We start from the raw sequence: 20,330 nt of genomic DNA, 5'->3' as shown, positions 1-20,330 counted from the left end.
GTAACCGATATAGCTCGCAGAATTACTAAAATCAAGTGGCAGTGGGCGGGGCACATAGCTCGTAGAGACGATGGCCGTTGGGGCAGAAAGGTTCTCGAGTGGCGACCACGGGCTGGAAGACGTAGCGTGGACAGATCTTCTACTAGGTGGACCGACGATCTAGTAAAGGTCGCAGGAAGAGCCTGAATGCGGGCAGCGTAGGACCGTTCATTGTGGAAAGCCGTGGGGGAGGCCTTTGTCCAGCAGTGGACGTCATTTGGCTGAAACGAACGAACGAACGAAATAAGCATGTAGGTACCTACTAAAAATATGTATCCTTTTGAATGTAAACTCTAGACTTAGCTCCTAGATAGTCAGTAGAACATTCTGAACCTACTCTAACTATCTATTTCCATTGTGATAGAGCGAGACGTGTCAGCTGACGTTACAAAACAACTACAAAATTCTCGACACCGACCCTCGCCGTTGCATTGTGGAAATGTGGACCTTAGTTAAATGGAATTTAATGAGTTTCCACTTCTAAGTTGCACCATCATCCCTGTGTCCGAGCAAAGTTACAACAAGCCTTCAACTGTTTACAAAATGTCCAAAATGCGCTTATTTAGCTGCATGTCCTGACACCTATAGAACCAAATAGGTATAAATAAATAAATAAATAAATAAATCTTTGGACACTTTTCACACAACGCCAGCTAGCCCCAAAGTAAGCAACTTAATGCTTGTGTTATGGGTGCTAGCTTAACGGATATATTACTTATATACTTTTTTTTTTTTTAAATACATACATATTATACATAGTAACACCCAGACCCGTCACAGAAATTAAAATTCATCATTTCAATTTCTGCCCGGCCGGGAATCGAACCCGGGACCTCTCGGCATAGTAGTCCGTTCTGAACCACTACACCAAACGGCCGACGAAATGGTTCTGAACCACTACACCAAACGGCCGACGAAATGGTTCTGAACCACTACACCAAACGGTCGACGGTATGTCCCAACTGCATGGAAAACAGCCATAGTCATTGGGACCAAAATGATCTCAACAATAGGATGAGCTGAACTTAATTAAAGGATAGTTGACCAGGGATAGTGGCCAAGAGTTATAAGACCTTTTCCACTATGAATATAGTCGACTTTTATGACGGCATCCTTCTGATTACGTTGCTCTGTAATACAGTTTCTTACCCCAAAACTCTCAACATCGTTCGTTAACTGCCCCTGCTTTGTGTTTTTTCACCCATTGAGATATAAAATAGTTTTATGTGTACTTACGAGTACATCTTTATTAACGAAATTTTTGTTATTAATAACTTTTCGTACCTAAACACTTAAACGAAAATTGTTATTGCATTCACCATTAATAGAGATAAATGCCATTGATGGGCCATTTAAAACAATTTGAAAACTGGCCAATTTCCTATCATTCTCTATTACGTATTCGCACATGGTATTACAATGGCGTGGTATACAATACACTTGTCATGGACGCTTAGCTATGCCCATTCACGTGCATGAAAGTGGCACGTGCCTTTCCGTCATTAAATCATTAATTGTGAACTTTAAAAAGTGGTGAGTGTGAAATAACAATCAAGAAAATTGTTTGCCCTTCGGTGGGCCGACATAATGGGAGGTAGGTGCGTACCCGTCAACGAAAAATAATAGTCAGCTGTAATTATGAAGGCGAGATTCCGTCGGTATGTTTAGCAGAAGTACTATCATTAAACTGTCAGTTTTAGTGATTGTAACGGAGAATTATGTTAGAGGAAGAATAACGGAAAATACAGAGAGTTCTCTGTTTCTTTTTGTCAAGATTGTTTTAAGTTTAGTTAGTGTTAAGTTTTTTAACAAGGTTGTTAATGTGTGTTACCTCATTCCAAACGTAAATAATAACGTAGGACGAACGAATTAACAATCACAGCGTGGGGTTGTGAATAATTGTGATGGAGATTTGCGCAAGGCATAGAGGTCATGTCGGCTCGTGACAGTGAATCTGAATTAAGTTAGGTCGGCGCCGGCGCGTCTCGCGCGTACTTTGCGTAGGGACTTGTAGAGTGTGTTAGTTTGTTATTTGAATCGTTCTTCTGCTGTTTTTTTAGTGAAAAAGCTTAGATTTTGGTAGTATTTTATTGGTTGCCACGATGCTTTTGTAGATTTCTCGTGCAAACTGCAAAGTCCACTATCCAGTAGCTACAGAGCATCCTTGGGGTGACCTATTGGTTAGTTGATTTGGTTTTTTACCTGCAATTAGGAAGCTCTTGGTATGCATCTAAATGCTAATAGAAAGTAATAAACAGGTCAGATGATCACATGGTAAATAAAAAGATCATTAACCGAACCATGAGCTTAGCATTTAAAGCCCAGGCCATATTATCTTACGATTATTTCCAATTCAAACAAACTCGGCCCATTAGCCCAAGTTTTGGTACCCAAAATATTTGCAAATATCTTCAATTGCGTGAATGAAACATGTTCGTACGTAAACAGGTGCGCTTGGCGCGAATGTTTACGCACGGGCCGAGCACTTTTGAACCAATGTAATTAAAAGTGTTGCGTCATCGCCTTTCTCCGGTTGGCATGCTGTCAATCAGTCAGTGTTGTCGTTATCGAACCTTCGATGGGATCTAAAGTCATCTTTACTGGCTTGTAATACAGACGATTTTGAAAAGCTAGATACTTAGGGGTGGCAAAACTAAGTCAACTACTTACTGCTGAAAATGTGCCAAATTATATTGATTTCAAGACTCAAAACTCGTATTAAAAGTTTTAATTTAAAACGCTAATAGTGATAGCCAAGTAAAGATTTATTGTGATTTCGTTTTAGTATTTTATGCTGGATGTGATTAAAACTGAAAACATAAAAAAGTAGTTAATTGGAATCGAGCGATTAGTATTTTTTGTAAAATATTATCCACACTTTTTCTTTTTCTTCTTTTGTTTTTTTTTTACTTGATTTAGAGTTATTTTATTCGGCTTTTTACTTAATTATTTCTTGTTAATATAAATTTAAAACAGTTGTTTAGGTGTTACCTCGTTAAATCGCTCAACAATTATTAGGTTGTGATTTGTGATACACGCGACCTTGTCAAGCGCATACGCCTCGCTTGTCTCTACCGCCGATTGTCGCAACTTTTGTCATTCATTTGAGCAACTCTAGCCCACATAGCTATTAATCTCAAACTAAGTGGTCCAGCTTTAGATCCTTCATTAGACTGACCAATTGATTGATTGTGCAACGTGTTACAAAATTACGAGCATGTTTAATGCAGGAAGGTAGCTTTGCAGTTTAAATATGGTCCACTTTTGTGAGTGGAACAAAGGCCAACAAACTTTATCTGCATCATATTACTGCATTATTATACCGTCAAGGCTGAGGCGGGCAAGCGACAATTGATTTTTTATTTTGTCTGGGTTCGAGAATGTATGTAGTTACTTATCAACTTGGACTTATTTTAATTTGTTATTTTACTAAATACGGCGTCATAAACGAATGACTGAAGCCAGATCTATGAACCTATTCAATAAAAAATAAAGCCTATAAAAATAGTACCCACACGCTGCGATTTAGCCCTATTGCAGGCACCACGCGGTTCAGTGTGCTTACCATGAGTTTACGTTCGGAGTGCTCGCTAGCGAGTACGTCAAAAAAATCTATGAAGATTTTGTTTCCTGAAAGTAGCCGCTAGGGGGCACTGTACAATATGTCATACATTAAATGTCAATTTTTTACGTAGTCGCTAGCGAGCACACCTAACGTAAACTCATGGTAAGCACACTGATCGCAATAGGTTTTTAGATTTAAAATGCCTTAAGAAACATTATCAATTGATGTAAGGAAATCTTTCAAGATAGTCAAATGGTTAACACGTAACATTTTGTCATCGTCGCTCAATTAGATAAAATATCTAGCCTTTGGTTCTCCTTCCCCAGCTCACCGTATGCCAATGTACAGTCACGGAATGAAAAGGTTCGTCAGTTTTCAAATTGATTCCTTCAACGAATCGCGAGCACATATTACCTTTTGAAACTATGTTACAGAATAATCTCGAGTTAGAGAAAATAATCTTTAACTGTTCGTAAGTAAAGTTCAAAATTATTCTGATCGAAGTTGTTTGACGATTTATCTTGTCAAGAAGATTATCTTGATTGATAAACTAAAACCTTCTTGTTGGTTCAACCTGCCATTATTATGTCTATTAAATAAAAAAAAACTATTGTCAATTGGTCAATGTCATCACTGCATTGCACTGATGGGATAGAAAAATAAACAAGCAAAACCTTATTCGTTAGCAAACGTCATATTTATTTAAATGTTAGCAGTACTGTTTCTTGCACTGTTATGTTGGCAGGTTTGACTCTTACAGTACCCAGTGCAAGCGAAAACCGACACTAAGGTGACGAACCTTTTCATTCCGCGACTGTACCTACCTACATACAAGTACCTATCGTATCGCAACGGCACTACAAACAAAAGAATTTGTGGCCACAACTTTAGGTAAAGACACTTTCTTTCTAGTCTATTTATTTACCTAACCGGTTGTCAGTCAATGAACTTTGTCACGCGATTTTTCGATAACTGGTGTCGTTCAAGCTTCGTGCAATATAAAATTATGTAATTTTGTTTCTAACCCTGTAATTCTTAAAAATAAACAGCACTATTGCTCCGTTTGAGCTAATGATTGCCTTTGATTGCTCTTTCTGTCAAATACTGATTTAGCTGTAATGAAAAGAGACAAAAGAGTATTTTCAACCGACTTCAAAAAAAAGGAGGAGGTTCTCAATTCGACCCGTATGTTTTTTTTTTGTTTAAAGCAGTTATGAAACTGTTCTAGTTATTATTTTATAGTTGATTGAATTTTGAGTAAACTAACTTCTAGTTTCGACTTTGCCCGCGTGGTGGTTCGACATAATATAGGTAAAATACATATAAGCCAATCCATTAGAAATAGGTAGTACTATTTTAGCCACATTGAATTAAACTGCTAGGCGTAAACTTCTACTAAGAAGCGTCATAATTGTCATGAAGCACGATTAGCTAACGATGTTCTTATGGTCGTCGGACTTTTTAATAGAACAAACAGTTTTAGTGGTTGCAAAAATGACCTTCCTTCCATACACATAAAGTAATAAACAAACTTACAAATTATGTTTATAAACACGTTAAGGTAGCTTTAAATGATTTTATTCTCCTTTATAGCCCTCTATAACCCTAACTACCTGTAACAGCAGTTATCAAGAAAGCACATCTTATCTGCAATAGAGATTGTTCCATAGACGTTTGAATCGAAGCATGATATTACCAATTGACTAGATAAGAACGCTATTATTCGCGAAGATTCGTATCGAATAAACTATAGTAACAACTGAGTGGGCAATCCTGGTGTCAAACTTCATGTTATGTGCTTTTGACATTACTTAGGCTGGTTTTAGAGTCACGCTGACGCACGCTGACCGTCAGCGTTGACAGCCGAAATGTATGAAGCGTCGGCGCTGGGCGATCAGCTTCACTCAATAACGTTTCCTTCAATTACATGCATATTGATCTGTGTACCAACCATGAGTTTACGTTAGGTGTGCTCGCTAGCGTAATTTTGTTTCTTGCTAGGGGCGCTGTGTGCTTACCATGAGTTTACGTTAGGTGTGTTCGATAGCGACTGCGTAAGAAAATGACATTAAATGTATGACATATTGCGCAGCGCCCCTAGCGGCTACTTTCAAGAAATAAAATCTTCATAGATTTTTTGACGTACTCGCTAGCGAGCACTCTTAACGTAAACTCATGGTAGGCACACTGCACAATATGTCATACAATTAATGTCATTTTTTACGCAGTCGCTAGCGAGCACATCTAACGTAAACTCATGGTAAGCACACGTGAAATCATTTCGAATTATAAATAGGTACAAGGAGGTTTAAACCACTAGTTTCGTATATGGAGCAAATATAAAATATGTAGAGCTTGATCCTGAACTAAAATACTTTTTCAGTTTTAAATAGAAATTCGGGTACCAAAAACCAATTTCGGCAACCGCTAGTCCACTTTTGAAATTGACTTACCTCGTCTAACAGTTACATTTGTGACTTGATTATCACTCAATATGATGTAAGCGGTGTCAAGATAACTGATGCAGTGTAAAAAAACATTTGTGTAGTATTTGGACATTAATCTTTTTGACAGTTCTGTATCGTTATCTCTGCCAGTTGCGATATAACGACATGTACCTTGACTAGGTACTGCATCCAACGTGTGTGTAACGACGTACCTACTTAGTTTACAGTAATTATTCATAATTAACGTCAAATTAATTAAAATCCATTGTGATTTATTAATTTAAATATAATCGTTTGCGATTTTTCGTGACAATGGCTAGATTAATTATTATAAAAAAATATCGTTATTTACTTTATCCTAAGCGTGTTAATTAAATTTTCAGAAAAACACTGGTTGTTAGCGAAAAATTTACACAATTAAAGCCTTATTTAACACACCTAATTAGATGTCATTTTATACGTAGTTTGTTTAATTACACGATAATTATTATATTATTAATCAAAAAGATTAATAATTTCCCTAATTTTCAAATGCATTTCCCTCAATTTAAAATTAATACTAGTCAGTCTAGAGTAGATTAGTATAACTCTTGTAAATCTTTTTAAAATTCCATATCTAATAAATTAAATATCTAATTTAATAAACCTAATTTAGGCAGAAACTAACTTAACTTTTTTGGCAGAATAATTTAAGCCTGGAAATATTTATCAAGTGTTGGAATCGAGAACGACTCGCACGCAATCGAATTTCCGTCGAACACCTTAAACGTACACCGCTGAAAGGACCCATGTTGCCTTACAGTGTCGCAACTAATGCTAATCGATCTATTTTAGCATTTTAGATCTATTAAACTCCCCCTCAAGTCATAATCGTGAACTAATTAATACTGACTGTATTTTTTTACGGTACTTAAATTGGACATAACGAATTGGACATAAAAATTTTATCAAATCTAAGCGCTTGAATTTGTATTAATCATGGTGATTATACGAATTAACTGTTTACTTATTGAATACGTATTCGTAAAGCACATAATTTGAAAAAATAAAATCGTTATACTCATATAACGTGAAAATATTATAATAATTAAAACTTTTAGTGCCAACACACTTCGCGGTTAATTTGCAAAAGGTATGTTTCTGTTTCACGTCTTTTAAGATCTCTTTACCCTTTCTTAAAGTCTAATTTAGGAAATAATTATATTTTTGCTCATTTCTTAAGCACCACTTCAGACGATGTATGCGTTAATTTATCAACTTTTAACTCGTTTAACTAACCTTTCTCCTACATTTGGATGCAAATTGCAATTCTCTACGGGCCGTGACCAGGTGAACACTTTAACTTGCTTCCTCGTCACTTAGGTAATTATGATTACCTGGTACCTATTGTAAAACCGTCCCTAGCGGCTAATACATTCTAGTCTATCAGAATTCAAAATATTACGGCAGTTTCTTAGGACCTACTAACCCATAACTAAATGTTACTAAGTACATTGTTTTGTAACTTACGTAAAAGCCACAGTCGGTTGGTTCAGATTACCTAGTATTTTTTTCTAAAGTCAATTTATCAATATGACACTTCAAAATCATAAATCGTATGGGGAACATCTACCTTTCAAGTACCTATTGGGATTTAGATTTTTTCAGATTTAAGACCTTTTCTTCGATATTCAACAAACGACATTCTGTTAACGTGCGACTATTATTATATTTTTTATAATTTTATCAAAGTGAGGCCACGCATCTAGAGCATTGACTAGTGCGGTCATTTTATAGTCCATTAGACTGCTAGGTGGGCAGGTACATTTTGTGAAATGATCAACTGCAAACCAGACCCAGTGTATCAGATGGCTGCAATGGCGGCACAATATGTCTTTATCCGTTATGCACGAGTTTCACGGCTGACTGGCTGATTTTACACGCCGCTGCCGATACGATCGCTCTCGTTGTGGACAAGCCACACTCGTGCTACGAAAGTTATTAACAACTAGCTATTGCCCGCGGCTTTGCGCGTGTGTTTCGATATGCCACATGTCTTCATCGAGCTACATTGTATGTTTTTAATATAAGGTTTTTAATTTTCATATCGCCAACATGGGAAAATATCGATTCTTTTGAACACCAATTTCACCATAATCAAGTTTTATTTTCTCTGAAAAAAATACCCAATTGATATCATTCTCCTAGATCAAATCTTTATCTACAAATATCAAAATTAGTGCAATGGATTTAGCCGTGAAAATGTAGCAGACAGACAGTTACTCTCGCTTTTTAACTAACATATAACTGAAGTTAATAAAACTTACTTTTAAAAATTGAGAATATTTAATCATAGTCGTTAGGCATAGCGACCAACAACTCAAATACTTACCGTCATCGAACGTTGATATGTTGCCTACTTTCTAGGTTGATTAATAGCTATCTCAGGCCACATAGATACAATCAAGTAGTTGACAAATGTAATTAATGTAAGCTATTTGTTAATGTGTCAAAATAATGAAGACACCTGTTTATTTTGTTACGTAACTGCGATCTGTGGCCGCTTGGCGGTCAAATTCATTCCGCTTTGCGGTCAAAGGAATAAAAAATGTCCGCGGCCAATACGCAAGTGGATATTTACTGGCCTGCAATTTTGGAATGTAAAAAAACTAGTTCGAAATAGTTCGAATTTGCTTTTAGGCTCGCATCCTGGATTAATATTATTAATCTTTTCGTAATAATATTATGTTTCTTATTTTTCCTAATAGCCCTTCAAGTACCCGCGAATCGAGACACAATAGAAATCAGTTGTTACCACGGCCTGATGCGGCCGCTTAAGGTTTGATGGGATAAACCGCCAAGTAACGAATAGTAGGTATCAGTTTCGCGATCGTTGTTAACATCAGTAAAAGAAACACCTCTAGCACAACTGAATGCATTTTCCCAACAGAGTGATCCAGTTACAGAGGGATAATAGACTTGTCAAATGTAGATACAGCATTTTTCCTCGCGCCTTACCGGCGTAACAGAGCAGTCTGATGGTAATGATGCGTTCACACCGAGAGATAGGTACGCAAGTAATCAGAAAACATAATGGTTATTTCAAAGCCATTTCATTTGATATCTATTCGCTTTTACTTCTATTCACTTCACAAAAGTGAGTTAGGCAATGTTGTTGCTAGATAGCTTTAAGTAAGTAAAAATAATTTACATGTGGAGGTCTATTTTTATTCCGAAATAGAACCAATTTCAACAATCCCCAGAGTTGCAGTCGCGTAGTCGTCAGAGCATATAGCTGAGATCTTTGGCAAGAATTTCTTTTCTAAACGGTGCTTGTCTCATTGAAAACTTCAAGCTAGTTGCAATTTCGTCGATTGCTCCAGTACGAACGTGCCTCTGCGCTACCGCCTACCACTCACTGCATCAGGTCTATACAATATCCGTGGAGCGTGGCATTTCATACTCGAGACAATGACAAGGATCTTGTGAAATCCAGAGCAATTAAGAAAACTTAGGTAACCAAGAACATTATCCCAAAAATTTGGCCGAATTCCTCGCAGTTCTTAAATACCAACTGCATAATTATAAAAGTTCTTTAACCCAGTAATTTGTGCAACTTTTACGTTGTTCTAAATTAGTTTCGTGTTATAGATTATTAAATTATTAAATAAAAATAAATAAAATAAAAATTCATTTATTTCCAAAAATACTTGTATACAGAGTTATTACCGAGTCTTCCCGGTAAGTAGTCAGAGACACTTGTACCTATTGGGTATCTCGCTACTTCCCATTAGGATATCTCTAATTAATTCTAGGAGTATTAGTTCACTAAGTAAGCATTTACTTTGGTACGTAAGAAAATTTACAGCAGTAAATTGTAATAAGTTATGGTAGACTTTCATTGACATAGAAAGATTTACGCTTAATGATAGTATATTAAAAAAGAAAAGAATAGGATAATGCTCGTTATGTGTGGTTGTGTGTAGGAGTGTGAGTGTGAGTGTGTAAGTGTGAGTGTGTAAATGTGAGTGTGAAGGTAATAATTATTATTAATCAACTTCAATAAGTAGTATCATAATAGCATCCCTTCTATGACTAAAACCTTAGAAAAGGAAAAGCCAATACTGAAAATCAGTATCAACACAACTTAAGTTACCTACTTATTTTAAATATTTTCCACAACTACAATCACGAAATTTTATTTTATCCCTACAATTTGCCACGATTTTTTTTCGACGTATGCGCATGTTTCCTATTTATTAAATAAACAAACATTATTAAGTTCAATAATGTTCATGTTTTATATTTAAAATCGAAATAGAACAGGTGAACGTTAGACACACTACACAGACCTACAGATNTAATGTTTCCGACAAAGGTTGTCAAATTGACTGACATGTTTATCGTATAGTACAGTCCACTATGAAAATTAGCTGTAGGTAGTTTGTTTCAACAACCTATTTTAAAGTTTTTTGTCACTTTCTCAGTTTTGAATTTTATGGTATTGGGAAAGAAGTACCGAGTTTGAAGCGTTCATGAGCAGACATTGCAGTTGAATATTCAAGTTCTGAATTTGATTATTGATGAATAATAAAATAAATCCTACTAGCTCGATTGATGATTTCATTTAATTTATTTAAACCAGGTTACCTTTAATAATATTTTTTCGTTTATTTATGAAAATATCAAATTAGCCCGTAATCTTGAATCCTGATACATAAATTTAGCCTATTAATTTAACACAGGTACGACTGTACTCAGTGTTGCACTATCAAATGCAATTGACGCGCCTTTATGCCAGGGTTTTTATGTTCCTGGTCAGGCTATAACTGCCAATGGAGCCCAAATTTTCAAATTATTTACCTACATTTAGCTCTCAAATCCTATGTTCTGGTCAGCGTGCAAAATAATATTTTTTTATTACAAACTAGATGGCGCTACCTGATATTTCAGCGCTAACTGAGGAGTGAACCTACTGCCCTCTATTTACTGTGGCACCGTCTTTGTTCTAACAATTGGATTTTTATCTCGTTACAGTTAAGCAAGTTTAGATAGAAAAAATTGTGTTAGATTGAGTATAACGTGCGTGTGCGTAGCAATTGTATTGAATTAATTGCGTAAGCGAACGTTGGCAAAAATTCGATCTCAGAAACAGCGAAATTAGATCTCATTCCGAGCTTGATATGTTACTGAATAGATTTTTCCTAGAAGTAAGATAAACAAACTTATTAATACTTCTTCATAACGTTCAGTAAATAGTGATCACTTTTTCTGTTAATCCGAAGTAAAGAAAATACTTTTTTTGAATTTTGTTAGTGGTCATGCAATTAAAAATAGACTCACTGTTAAGCGTATTGTCATTTTTATGGTGGACTTAATTTTTAAATATGAAAATCACCGAAATTCCAACTTGTCCGACCTATACACAGATCTCCTGCACAATAATATCATTATAATATCCATAACAAGTACCTAATTATAGAATAGAACAGCTAGGTACCTAGTAAAAAGACGGCTATCACCGCATACTTCGCTTATGTAGAATCTGCGNATTCTGTAGACTGCCTCGTGACTTAACAGTAAATTCAGGAGATGATGATGAAAGGTTATGAAGTGCTGAGGCAGCCCTACGTTTTCCGACTGAATGAAGTTTCATCTTGGCTGCTAAGCACAATAACTATTCTTCACTTTTGGATGATACTTCGTCTTTTAATCTACTACGCTTAGTTCTGTCACCTAAATCGATGAAAGCCTTTTTCGGGCGTCCTCTACCTACAGACCCTGAAGGTGAAGGCTGTTCAATAATGATCTTCAGATGTTATTATGCATTTACACAACTAATTCTCATATTTTTTTTCAAATTGAGAGATATCTTTGCCGATTTTAATCAATTTCTAGAAGCTGACAAACAAAAGCTATTTTTTGAATTTCGTAACTCATTTCGCTCTTGTGTTATCAAATCTGATACTCTTACGACCTCATAGACATAGTTTAATAATATATCTTTAGATTGCTTAGTTGCAGGTTTAATTGGAGGAAGTTTTTTGAGGTTTTTAAATAAATCTGAATTTCTAACTGTACTTTCGTTTCCTGCAAAAATGAAAAGTTTGTTCAGGCAGGGGTAGTTTGGGGTAATTTTTTTTATTGAATACCATAATACAGACTTCCAGCTATCTACCAGTACCAAAATTTCCATGTTCTAATATGTTCCTTGTAAGATACAGGCTTTAAAATAAAATAAAATACCTAAAATTTTAAGCTAAGTTTTGAATATTTTTTCCAAATTACTATAACAATGAACAGTTACTAAGTGTTATAGAAAATGAAGTATATACCTTCATTAATGTGCACCATATTTCATAATACGCAATAATGCACTGTATAAGTCAAACCAAACAGATAACTGTGCGCGAAAACAGGAAGTAAATAGAACAAATCAGTACAAATTAGCGAGAGCACTGCATTTACAAGCTGGTATCTCAGTAATGACTTACCTTTAAACGTTCATATTCAACAAGAATATGAGGTAAGTACCCCCAATCACATCGCGATGATTTGTTTTAACTACCCTCACAATGTCAAATTTAAATATTATCCACCTAATATCTCATTATTGATCACCGTGAGGCGGTGCAAACTTGATCAGCGCTGGAATCTAGGTACACGGTTAGTGTGTAGAAACGACAAAAATTCTTGCGTATGCCCGGCGACTTTTCTTAGCGTGTACTAGCGGCCTTAGACACGTGCTGGTAAATGAAAAACGTGAACGAGTTGCTACTGAGAAATTGATACACGTGTAAGATACAAATGCACGTGTATCAATAATAAATACAGTTAAAAACGATCACCCTTATTCATAAAAACTGAAAATTTTATGATTTCCTGTTTTCCCCTTACCCTTTTCAACGAAATTGATATTTGGCAGAATGTAATGTATAACGAAGCGACCATCAACTGAAATGAGATATCCGTTTGAATGTTTCATGAAATAAACTATTATTATTTAACTGTAACTAATTCATTAATTTGTGCACGGCTATACTGTCTGGAATAAATACTCTACATTATTTTTACCCAAATTACAAATCTGATAAATCATCATAAGCAGAAACGAAAGTAGGTAGGTACTTACTACATTTTGACGGTACATAAGCAATTAGTATTTGTGCCTAAGTTGCTATTTTTGAACTTTAATAAAATACTTATTTTAGCAGCGAAAGCTTTCTTATAAATGAGAAAGTTTGTGAGGATGAATGTTAGGTTCTTTTTCACGCAATAACTATACCTAGAGCAGATTTTCTGTTATTGTTTACTAGCTTTCCGCCCGCGGCTTCGCCCGCGTGGAATTTTGTCTGTCACAGAAAAACTTTATCGCGCGCGTACCAGTTTTAAAAACCGGGATATAAACTATCCTATGTCCTTTACCGGGACCCAAACTATCTCTATGCCAAATTTCATCAAAATCGGTTCAGTGGTTTAGGCGTGAAAGCAAGACAGACAGACAGACATACAGAGTTGCTTCCGCATATACCTAACATAATATTGAATTAATTGGTCACACAACGATGTAAGTCGGTCTTTCTGACAAACTGAATTTCACCGAGTGAATCCGCGAGCAATAGCTACTTTGAGAATTGGAATAAGAGGACCTGCTCACGATTGGCTAAAGTCATACTTGGAAAACAGATTGCAATGCGTCGAAATAGAACAGGTGAACGTTAGACACACTACACAGACTTACAGATCCTGCTTCACATATAACAGAAATGGAGTACCCCAAGGAAGTATTCTTGGTCCATTATTGTTTCTCTTGTACATAAACGACATTATTAATATTTCAAAATATAAATTCACATTATTTGCTGACGACATTTCACTTATTGTTTCCAGTGAAAAAGACTGTACACTCGAAAAACACAAAACCGACATAGTTAATACCATGACATCTATAATAAATTGGCTAAATAAAAATAATTTACAAATCAATCTTAATAAAACAAATATAATTAATTTCAATAATTTTATAAATCAATCTATTAATTTTAATATAATGGGCGAAAATATAACGTGCGCTAACAGTGTGAAGTTCTTGGGTATCATCATGGATACAAAATTCACATGGAAAGACCAAATAGATAGTGTCTTCGAAAGAGTAAATAAGTTTGTGTTTGCTCTATACCGCCTGACAAAAATAGCAAGTAAAAAGACGGCTATCACCGCATACTTCGCTTATGTAGAATCTGCGATTAGGTATGGGATCATAACCTGGGGTAACGGTACCAATATAAATAAAGTATTTGTTGCACAAAAAAGATGCATACGAGCCATTTGTAACATAGCACCGGACGTTTCTTGTAGACCTTTCTTTAAGTCGTTGAACATTTTGCCGCTTCCATGTATCTATATATTAGAAATGGGAAAATTTGTAAAACAAAATACACACTTGTTTCAACAGTCAAAAGACAAAACGAGCCGAAGTTTGAGAAACCCCAACAAGCTTACTTTAGAAATTTTACCAAAAACGACCAGGTTTAATAATAATGGTTATGTGATGGCCATTAAAATATTTAACAAGATTCCTGAGAGAATAAAGTTACTCCCTTTTAATAGATTTCGAATGGAGTTGAGGAAGTGGCTAATAGAGGAATGTTTTTACTCCATAGGAGATTTTCTTAAAAATAAGACATTGTAATAAAATAAATTATAATTTTAATTAATTAATTATATATATATATAATAAACAAAATTTAAAATTTGCATGCTGTAATTAAGTATGGCTAAATAGGCATAAGTACAATAACTTAAAAATGTAATAACACCCACTTTGTGAAACCCTATTTAATGCAAATAAATTATATTTGATATTTGATACTTACTGATAAAAGTCATTCTAACATTTAACTGTTCTTAGAAATAGCAACTTTTATATAAATTAAAAATCAGTGAATCATCATTCCTAAAAATGATTCATTACATTAAGTTGTACACTACATAATGTCTTAACATATTGAATAATGTATGAAATATTAAATAAGATTTTAAGGAAATAATTTCAATTTTAACAATTTCCTGTTTTGTGTAGTGAACTAATGGGTAATTAGAACATACAGATGACTTAATTGATGTAAGTAATTAATCTTGGGACAAGAATATTATGGTGCCACCACCCACAGGTACTTCATATGAAGCTATTAGTTAAATAAACATAACATTTTTATTCATATGTTTTTTTAAAACTAATAATTAGTACTTTATCGGCGTGACTGTCTTGACTTTGAATCTATGAAACGTGCCTCGCGGTGAACTCAGCTGGTAGCGTCGCCCACCGGCCGCTTGTTGCCTATACCTCGGTCATGCACTGTAACCTGCACTAATGCCACTATACCAAAGTTGAATCCAATACATTAAAGATGAGACTTGGACGTAATAATAATATAAAATTGATATCCAATTATAGCGAATGCGCGCGCGCATTCAAAAAGCTTAACGCCAAAGTTTTGGGAACAGCTTGTTTCAAAAACTGTTTATTGAACCTGCAACCCGGTCGAGCTACCTCGTGGAAATGCGACTCTTTCTCCCACTTACCCGTAGACCTCTCCGCGATCGCCCCGTCCGTATCAGAGCGTCGATGTGACGTCATGGCAAGACTAGAGCCAAGTGGGATCAAACCAAATCATCCTTTTTTATTCCTGACACCCAGTAATCTGGCAAATCCTTTCTTATTCCAGAGCTTAGCAACAGCTGTGGTGCAACTTTTCACAACAGAAGGCCCAGCACATTCAGAATGGAAGAAAAAAGACACTGGGGTGCTGTGTCTAGTCAAGGACAACGCGAAGCGCTCCTACTTCTTTCGAATCTACTGCCTGTACCGGAAGACCATGATCTGGGAACATGAGGTGTACATGCAGATAGAATATAAAAGCCCGCGGCCTTACTTGCATACTTTCGAAGCTGAGGTAAGAAGTTTGGACAGTTTAAACTTACATAATTATCACACCAGACCACTATTTACTACCGGTTATGTATCTCGCAGCACGATACCTGAATCATTCTTTGAGGCGCCTTCTTTGCCCCAAAGTGCCGCTCAAACGCCCTTCAACTTAATTTAATCATCGACATTAAAATGAAAGTAGCTAACCTGTTTTGCAAAAACCTAATTAGTTTATTTCATTCGCAGGAATACATGACGGCTTTCAATTTCGCAAACGAAGATGAAGCCAGAGTCCTCAGAAATATACTTATCGAAAAGATCGAGCTCCGAAAACAGAGAAGAGAAGGTATTTATACTATCCCTAAATATAAGTAGTCTAGATTTAAAGTATATTTTAAAATGTAAAGTTTCTTTAGGTCGAGTCCTGTAACATAGTCCGAATCTGGGTGACGCTTTCTCGGGTCCCCATGGGCCATGGTATGTCAACTTTTGTCTATACAACTGTTCGTTTTTATGCCCTCTATGTGCTCTTTTACACAATGGTTGACTCTGCCTTGTGGATAAACATGATCTGCCTCACAAATCTCACAATGCAGATGCAATAATGACGTATTGTCATATTTCATTAAAGGTTTATCCTCTTATATGTAGTGTATTATTCTGGGGTAATACATCGTTCGTTCGTTCGTTTCAGCCGAAAGACGTCCACTGCTGGACAAAGGCCTCCCTCAAGGATTTCCACAAAGACCGGTCCTGTGGTAATACATATACACAGCCTTAAAGTTAACTGATACCACGAGCTCCTAAATATACATTTTATATAATGTAATATACTCTCTATCATGTAACTTTATGCCACCCTATTAAAATCCTATTGAAAGTTTTAATGGGTGTGTGATATTTGCCACTTAATTACCTCTATAAAAGGAAAGAGAGAGTGCATTAGATAAACATACCTATTTTACACCTATTCTGATTCTTTAGTTTCGATTAAAAATGCTTTTTATTTTTATACATATGTAATTGTATTACAATCTACAAGTAGAAACAATGTAATTAACATTATATTTGTTTTGTTTTGAGGAAGTTAAGTGTAGGAAGAATTTTTCGGTTGGCTTGATAGCTTTCAGTAATATTTTACCTCATTACCCTACAACATCGAAAGATTGTTTCGTAACACATTTAACGCCGGGCGTTATTATGTGACAGATATGGTAACCTGGCCAATTTGCCGGTGTGGTGTGACGCAATTCAGTAGAAGAATAGCTGGTGGCGACACTCGAGGACCATTACATTTGCGGCTATGAGCGCCACTGCCGTTTCGGATTGACTTACTGTGCCTTACGTTAATACATGCTCATTCTACATTGTCCTTCCCAAAAAGGGATTCGCAGTCGCTACTAAGTGAAATTTTGCGTTGTCAAACCCCGAATCTTAGCGTCACTTATCTATCATTATCAAGCCCGTCTCTCAGCGCATATTTCCTTTCCTCGAATGTCCTTTCTCCAACGTTCCTTCCCTAAAACCAAAAAAGGCAGTACTAGGTGTTATTCAAAGTCGTTCGACTTTCTGGGTCAATGTTATTATCACGGTTTCACTTGCATATGCAATATGATATCATGATATGTGACTTGACCTAGACATGAGTTAATGCGACTGGTGACAAAATATAGATTTTGATAGCGACTAATGAATGAGTAATTGAATAAAGTGTTTTAAAGATTGACCCTCCAAGCCAGACCCACACCCACGCACCTCGATCGAGGTCGATGTAATTGAGAGCCCAGCTAATTTCAATATTTTCGGCCGTGACTCATCACCTCCGGAACTTTATCTAACCTGCAGATATCGAGATACACCGCAGGCATTTTGAATGGAACCGAAACATTTCTCGCCCGCGGGTTTGTTTACTAACAGTGCGCGCGCGCACAAACAAACGCTAATCATCGCTCAGCGTATGCGCCGAGTGACGTCACGGTTACATCTATTCGGATAATGAATTGTAATGTTTATAATATTATGACCGGTGATAGGAAGAGGTTACTGAAAGTTCTAGAGAATGGTCTATTGGCTTGTGTGACAGCCCATGTGGTGACTGGTGTATTTTCTCTATATTCTTCTTTATTCCACTTGTCTAACTTTTTGTACATGTTTGAAAATTTTGTGGAGGTTTATTGGATTCTCTATTTAAACGTGAATGTTTCTTCATCTTATTTGTTTATTATCATCTACTTACTCATCATCATTATAGAGGTAGATTTATAATTGTGAATAACATGATGATTTATGTGATGACTAATAATGCTAAAAATTCGTCTAGTGATGTTTCCCCGTAATTCTTTTGTCATCATCATCATCATCAACAGCCCTTTACAGTCCACTGCTGGACTATGAGCCTCCTCCACTATAGTAGAGGGTTTTGCCATAATCCCCACGCTTGGCAGGCGGGTTGGAGACTTAGGGACTACACATCAAACAGAGAACGGGCAGCAGCGCTCTCTGACAAACATAAATCTTTTAAACTGCGATCTCCAATTCTTTTGTATCAACCACAATTTAAAATTTTCTGGACAATTTTATAGACGAATTTCTTAAAATTCTGGTTCAGATAATATTATAGGTTTAACCCAATGCACCAGGAAATACGACCTGTTTTTCCTCAAAAAAACTGTTTCCCTATTCGCAGTCCCTTACATGTATTCATTCGGCACACCAAAAGACGTTCAGAGATTACGCCTACGTCCACGCTAAATAACTTTCTTTGTGGGAATGCAACTGCCGAGCTAAATTTAAACTGGCACAATGTTGTGAAGTTGTTGGATTACTATCTGGTACTTTCATCAGAGACGCAACTGATTTAATCATCGTTATTCTTCCGGAATAGTTGGGTAGATTCATGTTGAACATACAAAAGAGACATGTTCGTAATACAGAAAGGTGTTACGAATTCGATTCATACTTGAGCATAAATTGACTTTGGATTAGTTGGATTTCAACTTGTTCAACATATAGACTAACCACAGCAGGGCAGAATCTATGATTAAGATTGTATTAAATATTGTGCGCTGTTTTGTATAAATCGTATAATATGTAGAGATTATGATTAGTGTAACCATTGACAATGACTTATGGTAAATATTCTTCTTCACGGCTTGTATCCCATATTTTTTTTGTTTCAAATAATCCAAACGAGTAGATTCCTGCCTCCTTTTCCGGTATCAATACTATAATACTTACTAAAATAAAACTAGCGAACGTTGTAACGGAGATACCCGATTATATCCTCATTCCTCGAGTTAGTGTCAGATATTTCCGCTCTCTAATTATTATGAACTATTTAGGTTTTATTATTACTGCACATAAAGTTGCAAAAGTTCTGGGTTCTGTGCGGACGAGCCGCGACTCATCGCAGTAGAACTAATGTAATAGTTAACTAATATATCCGTCTACCCCTTTCATTTTAAAGAACTGTTTTCAACTTGGCCTTAATTGGTTGGGTTTTTGTGGCGGTCAAGCTGTAGATCCTGGCTACACAGGAGTTGCAGTGGTGGGGGTGGGAACGAGAGGCGGGAATAGTCCCGTAACTGTTTTCTGCCAATCTCGAAGAGCTCGCTTGCTAGTGATAAGATCTCTGCTGTGCTTTTCCTACTTGTGTAATTTTCTGCACATAATTACTTACTTTTTGTAGTTTAAATAAAAAGCGTATCTATGTGCTAATAGAAGCCGTTCTTAAAGCAAATTAACCGCTTTTGGAAATAAATAAATAAAAATTAATACCACCTAGACACGCCTCAACACTAAATTATTCTTTCACTTCAAATAACTATAAATACAAATGATCGATTCGGCGCACCATGAAATTCCCAACGGCCAACTAGTCCGGCAAGGTTGCTAACGCGTGATGTCCTTGACATTGCGAATTGCCGTCTACCGGCGCCCACAGATTAAGTAGTTAGCACCCGAACAAGTTGCTAAGCCTTTCCTTGATTTGGGATTAAAGTCCGGTTTTTGTTACACTCGCGCTTTGTTCTGACCCTGTCTGGATATCAACCTCGTAATTCCTGTAGGAGACAGACTGAACGCGGTGACAAATGAATGCGGCGATATTTTATTATGACTATCGCAGAGCGATTAGACAGAAAACATGTGTTTTTGTTGCTGCTATCAATCTACCGAGGTCGAGTGCTATCACAAACGAAGACAAAACAAGTCTGCTAAAGCCAAATGAAACCTCTCTCAAACGGATGTTCTATTATACCGTGCAAAGAGTAACGCTGCACTCTTAGGCTGGGTTGTACCACCATCTTACTTTAATTTTAATAAACATCAGAAGTCTGTCAAACTCTATACAAAAACACCGGTTATGGTT

General features: G+C 36.2%; 1 protein-coding gene across 1 annotated transcript in view; it reads left to right on the top strand.

The window, feature by feature from the left end:
• The window catches only part of LOC114351799 (wiskott-Aldrich syndrome protein), a 64,994-nt gene that overhangs the window by 15,099 nt on the left and 29,565 nt on the right, over window positions 1-20,330 (top strand). The window contains exons 2-3 of the mRNA XM_028303125.1: window positions 15,759-15,986; window positions 16,208-16,307. Coding sequence (XP_028158926.1) covers window positions 15,759-15,986; window positions 16,208-16,307 — 328 coding nt within the window. The remainder of the gene's footprint in view (window positions 1-15,758; window positions 15,987-16,207; window positions 16,308-20,330) is intronic.

The sequence above is a fragment of the Ostrinia furnacalis genome, unplaced genomic scaffold, assembly GCF_004193835.3.
Source record: "Ostrinia furnacalis isolate ACB-3 unplaced genomic scaffold, ASM419383v2 OfSCF1198, whole genome shotgun sequence".
NCBI lineage: Eukaryota > Metazoa > Arthropoda > Insecta > Lepidoptera > Crambidae > Ostrinia > Ostrinia furnacalis.
The sequence above is the reverse complement of the archived record's forward strand: the minus strand, read 5'-3'. Positions and strand labels throughout refer to the sequence as shown.